The 7,077-nt window shown below is 39.8% G+C and overlaps 1 protein-coding gene across 1 annotated transcript in view; it reads right to left on the reverse strand.

Annotated features, from left to right (window-relative positions):
• The window catches only part of LOC118329649 (echinoderm microtubule-associated protein-like 6), a 90,927-nt gene that overhangs the window by 37,969 nt on the left and 45,881 nt on the right, over window positions 1-7,077 (reverse strand). The window contains exons 15-20 of the mRNA XM_035663878.1: window positions 6,709-6,827; window positions 4,944-5,130; window positions 4,762-4,867; window positions 3,527-3,620; window positions 3,264-3,364; window positions 2,505-2,707 (exon numbers count right to left, since the gene is read on the reverse strand). Of these exons, the coding sequence (XP_035519771.1) occupies window positions 2,505-2,707; window positions 3,264-3,364; window positions 3,527-3,620; window positions 4,762-4,867; window positions 4,944-5,130; window positions 6,709-6,827 (810 nt within the window). The remainder of the gene's footprint in view (window positions 1-2,504; window positions 2,708-3,263; window positions 3,365-3,526; window positions 3,621-4,761; window positions 4,868-4,943; window positions 5,131-6,708; window positions 6,828-7,077) is intronic.

The following is a 7,077-nucleotide window of genomic DNA, read 5'->3' on the forward strand; positions in this document are numbered from 1 at the left end:
TACAGAACATGTTTACACGCACTGTTTACAACTCACTGTTAAACCCACACTTACATAATACTGTATGAGAGGCTTCTGTCAGCGTTTTTGATGTATGGTCAGATTCATAATTCATTCTCCCAATAGTCCAATAGTTTCTGATTGAAAATTAATATTGCTGATTTATTATTTACACCTACACGTTAGTTACACCTAGTGTTTACTTACTCTGTGGTGCAACCGCTTTTATTTTAATGGCTAACTTTGTCTGTCTGCAGGTAGCGTACAGTGGGTTTGCGTGTGGTAAAAAACTAAAGCAAAGTTCTTGTACGCTTTCTTGTATTTTAAATACAACATTTAACACACAAGTTTGGCTACTTTGGTTAAATTTAAATAAATAGATTTCATAGAAAACAAATCTAGATGCCTGTATAGTATGACCTAGGTATTGTATTGGCACTAGTGATGAACATTTCTGATACATGGCCCCAGTCTGAAGTCTTTTGTACACATGCGCACATCAAGTCTCTCCTGTTGAAATGTAGCTGTGTTAACTAGGTTGCTCTAATTGTGTACTTTGCTTTTGAAAACTGTGTCTTATTTTCATGATGTTTAAGACATCATCTCATAGTGCAGACGGTAACCTTGTTACTGAAGTGCATGTAATTGCGCCACTGGTTTGTCAGTCCCTGTAGAAGATATTTGTGTGACTCTAAAGAGATCGTAAAATGTAGATTTATACAAAACCTTCATAACTCCATTTCAGTTTTTAATAGAGATGAAGGTAGACATTATTTGGTGATAATTGATTTGACTGGGCTGTACAAAAACACGTTGTCTGTTGTTGTGTTTTCATAACTTTAGTTTTGTACCGTTTCACACATTTAACAGGAACTGTTTGAATTGACATAAATGATGGCAAGTGTAAAACCTGTGTTTCTTGGAGTTTTGGACGCATTTTTTATTTTGCCTTTGACTTCAACATTTAGGGTAAGGGTTTCCTCATCCTTTGTCTTATGTCTCCGTTTTATGTCATACATCCTCTGGTCCACCTGATCTGTCTCTCACTATCTTTCTCTTTTCTCCTCCATCACCCTCTTTCTCTGCTTTTCTCTCTCGCACTCTATGAAGCTGAAAATTGACTCTGAACCCAAAACTCAGGGGATTGGACTCTTTCAAGGTGAGACAAAGTGGATACAGAGAGAGAGAGAGAGAGAGAGAGAGGGGAAAACAGATGGAAAGAGAAACGCTGACAGCAAAAAAGGCTGTAAATATACAACACGTCTGCTCCCTCCTACATTTAGATTTTGCGGAATTTAGACATTCAAGTTCAAAATGACAAAACACTGAGGGCGAGTGTAGAGTACACACACACACACACACACACGTTGAGCTGACAGAATGTAAAGGGTTCATTAGTAGGAGGGGGATCGTCTGGAGAACCATTCACACTGTTTAATCAAAACCTGTTTCCCACTGAACACTGTAATGAGTCAACACTCGCAGACACGCGCACACACACACACAAATACACACATTATGTAAAAAGATAATATTCTGAGATATCTGGCTGGTATTCATTCACTTTAGATTTCAATAATGATGGAAGGTGACTCTACAGACACCCAGCGGAAGTACATTTTAGTACTGTACTGAAGTACAATTATGCTGCTCTGTACTTCTACTGACTACATGTAAATGATAAATGGACTGCACTTACATAGCACCTTTCTAGTCTTCCAACCACTCAAAGTGCTATATAGATTAAGCTGTATAGTAGTTAAAATGGCCCCACCTTTACAAGCTGCAACACTATGTATAGGACCAGTGTGTAGGATATAGTGAAATCTACGTAAGAGTGAAGTTGCAGATTGCAATCATTTGAATGCAGCTCAGCCTTCCAAGCGTGTAGGATAAACTACAGTGGTCAGAAAAACTTGTAAATTTGGGCTAGTGTAGAAACATGGTGGTTTAACGTGGCGGCCTACATAGAAGTTTGCTCTGTAGGTAAAAACAGCTCATTCTTAGGTAACGAAAACACAATTCTTATTTTCAGTCAATCACTGGATACTTTTATACTAAAGAAAACATGTAAACATGTAGATGTTAAAGGTCCAGTAGGTCACTTTTATAAAAAATAACTTTTTGTTAAATTTCACTATATCCCGACAATAGAACATGAGACAGATAATCTGTGAAAGAATCAGGCTCCTCCTCCTAGTGCTCCTAATGGCAATTTGCAAAACCAATCAGAGCCAAGAAAGATAGTTGATTGTTGAATCTCTCTTTTATATAAATGTTACATACTGCAGCTTTAAGTTATAAAATGCCCATTTTTTACTGAATTTTTATGTTTATTTATTTTCTGCTATTAAGTCTAAGATGTCCAACCATTTCATAATTGCACCAGCAGGCTAGAGAATACAAAGACACCAGTGTGATTCCTGATTCATAGAGCAGATTATTGGAATGTAGAAGCATCACACACACACACACGCACACACACACACACCTGTCCTCCTCACCTTGTCGAGGGAGAACATGGCGAACACGGGTCCATCGTGGGCTTTGACTGTTTTCAGTAGCAGCGGTTCCTTCCAGATGTAAACGTCTCCGGTGGCCGCGCCGGAGAACACCAGTGCCTCGGTGCGGCCATAACACACCGACATCATGGTCTCTGGTCGGCCAACACTCCTGAACGCACCACGCCTGAAGGTCAGACCACCACCTGGAGGACAGACAGAGACAGGACATTATACCATGATCAGTGTCACATACAGGGATCACCTATACGTAGAACAAAACTGTGAGTCCAGAGTTTTTTTTGCCTACATTTCTTTACATTTTGGCAAATCGTCTGCATTAAAACTATACTAAATTAATTGTTAGCAGTTCCTTTTTGCAGTGTACCCATGGACGTACAGACAACTTTCACTTCACTACTTTGATTCTAAAAATAATTAAAAACACCATGATTGTCAGGCCAGTTCTGCAGTTATAAGGAATGGCTTTTTCCATGATTTCTAGGTGCATTTATGTACGTTTATTCACAACAACAGAGATAATGAATCTAAGCTGTGTGTGTTCAGATTTGACTGAGTCATGACTCATGAGTGTGGATTTTGACTCAAATTGCAGCAATCAGGCACTAAATTTAAAGATCCCCTCACAATATATTGAACCGTAACCCCTGTATCGTGATACATATCATATCGCCAGATTATTACCAATACACAGCCCTAGTTACATGGATCTGTATCAGACTAAGGGGTCAGATGTTTTACCTGCGTGTTGCCAGAACTGGATGTGTTTGATTCCCACAGTGACCAGTTTGTCCATCAGCATGGGATTACACTTCACCACAAATATCTTCTCTTTATGACCTCTGAAGAAGAAGAGACACAAGTACATGCAGGATAAACAATTGCAGTTATATTAGTAGACAAGAAATAAAAGTAGGTCTAATTGTAGTTTGTTAGTTTTTTTTTTACAGTGTATGAACCTCTTAGTAGCTTACAGTGGTATTAGCTGTAGTTTTTTACAGTACCTGGCAGTAGCGAGTTTCTCTCCTCTCTTCCAGTCCCAGACTACAATTGAATGTCCGTCATCGACTCCCACTGACACCAGACTCTTCCCATCAGCTGCAACAGGAACGCAGAGAGAGGTTTTTACCTTTTTCATAAAGCAAAAAGCAGCCAACAGAGGGAAACTAAAGCTGGAGTTTAGCATGTACTCAAACAAGGTGAACACAAAACTTTGACTGTGTGTGTTGTATGAACTCAAGCAGACAGGGTACAGTTTATAATTTTTTAAGGATTTAATTGAGTGTCTTGCTTTTCTGTGGGGATTTGTGTGATTTAAATGGATAAATAAACAGCTAACCAGCTAGCTAATGATTTATGTGGATTAGCTAGCTAGTTAGCTCACATTTTGCTGACATTAGCTAGCTAACTTAAGCTAACTTAAGATGTGACTATATATCACTTTTATCTTTTTTATTTTCAAAATGTGGTTGTCTTTCAACATAGACTAGCCTCGCACATAGCATACCTATGTACAGGAAGGGAGGAAGTGGACCGAGGTTCTGACCAAGGCTTGATCAACTGTTATTGGAGAATGGAGCAAAAAGGGGTGGGACTTAGGAAGGGTCAGTTTTTCCTGAGGGGGACGTGAATGTGTGTGTGTGTGTTTTTAGAAGAAGGGAGACAATAAGGTAAATAACAATAAGAGACAAACATAAAATAACAATAACAAAAAATACATAATTTATAAAAAATGGGAGGAAAAGAAACCAAAAAACAACTAAAACAAAGAAAACCAGCCCCATTAGGGGGCAGTTAGATCAGTTCATCATGCCATCCATCACTTTGTATATCATTATGTTCCAGGAAATTGTAACAAAAATCCCAAATTTTCCTAGACTCAAATTTGTTTTTCGTGATAGCATATCTTTTCAAGATCAAAGTGAAAACTCATTCCTTTCAGCCACTGTGGAATTCCACAGATTGTGTTCTTCCAAGAGTATGCAATACACCATGTAGCCTCCAAGAAACAGACATTAAATAAGGACCTGGCATTGTTTAAAGATACAAAATCATCTGGGTAAATGAAAGTACAGAGTTTAGGATAAAGAGGCATAGGGATGTGAATGTGCATCCTGTTCAACAGTTATAGGGAGACTTCAGTCTGGATCAAAGTGGTGGACTGACTGACTGACATATTGACATCAAGGCTGAAAGTGAGGCATCTGAGAGAGAGTATCAGTACACACACACAGAATACCTGAGAAGTCCAGAGCACACACTCCTCTCTGATGGAAACCTTTCAGCAAAGAGAGACACTTCAGGGTCTGGATGTCCCACACATGGATGGCTGGGTCCCTCCCCACCTGCACACACACATCACATGCTTTTAAAATCCACTAATTGCATTCAAACATTTACAGACTGTGTGTGTGTATGCACCTGTCCTGTAGCAGCGTAGTCCTTCACCGGATGGATGCTGAGGCTCAGGATGTCGTCATCGTGTCCGAGGTAGAAGCGCTGGCTGTGCAGCTGCCGATTGTAGACCACGCCCACCGCCGCCACGTGGTACAACACCTCCCCCCCCTGAGTGTAGAACAGGTTGTTCCTGCAGTCATAACCACGGTACCTGCACACACACACACACACACACACACACACACAATAACAGAGCATTCATCATTATGGTTACCTAGTGGTGGAATGTAACATTTCACACATTTTTCTCTCCTAAAAAGTTTTATTTATCTGACAGCTTGATTTAATACTTTATTTACAAGTAAAGATTTTTCCATCCATTGTCACGCCATCTGAACATTGTGACTCTGAAGACATACCCCCAGCAGGTCTAACCAAGCCAGGCAGGTTTCAGGGTAGAGCCCAGACGAAAAGCAGCTCCTGGCCCCGGAGTGGGTGCGAGGCTAACAACCCCCTCTGTAAAATACCATCCTGTTGCAGAAACTGTGACAAACGCAAATGCTAAAACTACAGGTCGTGAAGTGGACTCCAGCCAATCCATTCACAATATGAAAGCCATTAACAGGAGGTCAGGAATGTGATAGACAGTCTAAACGAAGGTCCGTCTAGGAGCACAGAATGTCTGCACCATGTATGAGACATCCAAACTAACCTGTGTCACCAGTGAGATCTTTTAGTAAATCTGTTATATCACACTTTTAAAAGCCACCAGACTCCTTTGACAAAAACAGTAACTTTACCTCACAGAACACAGAGGTTGCCTCAATCGGCAGCCACTAATTCAGATCCAATCTTTGTATCAAAGGAGACTAGTGGCTTTGGAGACAGTCATCCAAAAGCTTCAGTTTCCTGTCAAAAAGGGCTATGGTAAAGCAGTGAAAATATTCTAAATGCTCCTGTCTGATTCTCCAAACTGCATGTAGAACAATCTTGTCTACTGTTTATACAAAAAAGGTCACTCCTTTATTATAACCAAAAACACAGGATTAGAAACTCCTATCACTCTTAAACTGGGCACAGAGAGGCTATTGTATTGTTTTAGAATCATGAAATAGTTTGTCAATTATTCAATCAGCCAACAATAATAGTTATTATAATGATAATTATGTAAAATTCCTAACTTGCCCCAAAAAAACAAACATTTAATTCCAGGCTTTTTGACTACGAAACACTCAGCAGCCAATATTGCCACCATAATGTGACGCACGCAATCTCTGACATCATTTAATGGGACATTCAATCAGTTCTTTTCTGCATTTGATTCAATCACAACTCTGCACAGACTAGAACATGTGCTATTAATGGAATATGTAACATTGTTGGCCTTATCTCTCTGTTAAAGTGATCTGTTTATGATAATGCTTGTCAGGGCTTTATAACAGCAACAACACTACACACACAGGGTTTCATTATTAAACGGATTTTACTTTCTTTGAACAAAAGACACGACACTTGCATGAGATGTATTACAGTGATCTCAATTATGAGTTTAATCTCTCTCTCTGTATTTAACCTTGTGCTGCTGTATCTTTAATAGGCTGATGCCATCCAAGCCAGATGGCTGTGAAGTGTTACAGAAATGTTATTAGGTCTGACCCAGAGAGATTGTCTGATTCCCTTTGTGTCTTTTACGTGACTTTTAAGTAACTCTGGCGCTAATTCAGACATGAGACCAGCGAGTAACACGCACACTCACTCACACACACACACATACAGTTTGATATGTTACCCGTGTACAAACTGCAGCCGGAGGCCTTGATCTGGTCCTCTCTGTCTCTTCAGAGATCCAACCTGCTGTTTCTTCTCTCTGCTCTGCTGTCGCAACTGAGGCAGGTCCTCCTTATACACCTTCATAAACACACACAGACACACAAAGAAAACTTTAATTTCTCACACCTACAAAAAAGGCTGTTTCATAATATAACAACTAAAAGTCAACATTAAAGTGTGAAAAACAACATACTCATTATTTAGCTTGTTTTTCAGAGTGGTGTGAGCAAAAAATGTAATAGGATGTGGAACAACGATGGCAAAAACAACAGGAAAGTCACAGGCTGGAGCTGCAGCAGTGACTGTGAGCTCACGGAGGTGAGTCAAA

Source organism: Morone saxatilis, unplaced genomic scaffold, assembly GCF_004916995.1.
Source record: "Morone saxatilis isolate NCDOM2014 unplaced genomic scaffold, NCSU_SB_2.0 Contig19, whole genome shotgun sequence".
NCBI lineage: Eukaryota > Metazoa > Chordata > Actinopteri > Moronidae > Morone > Morone saxatilis.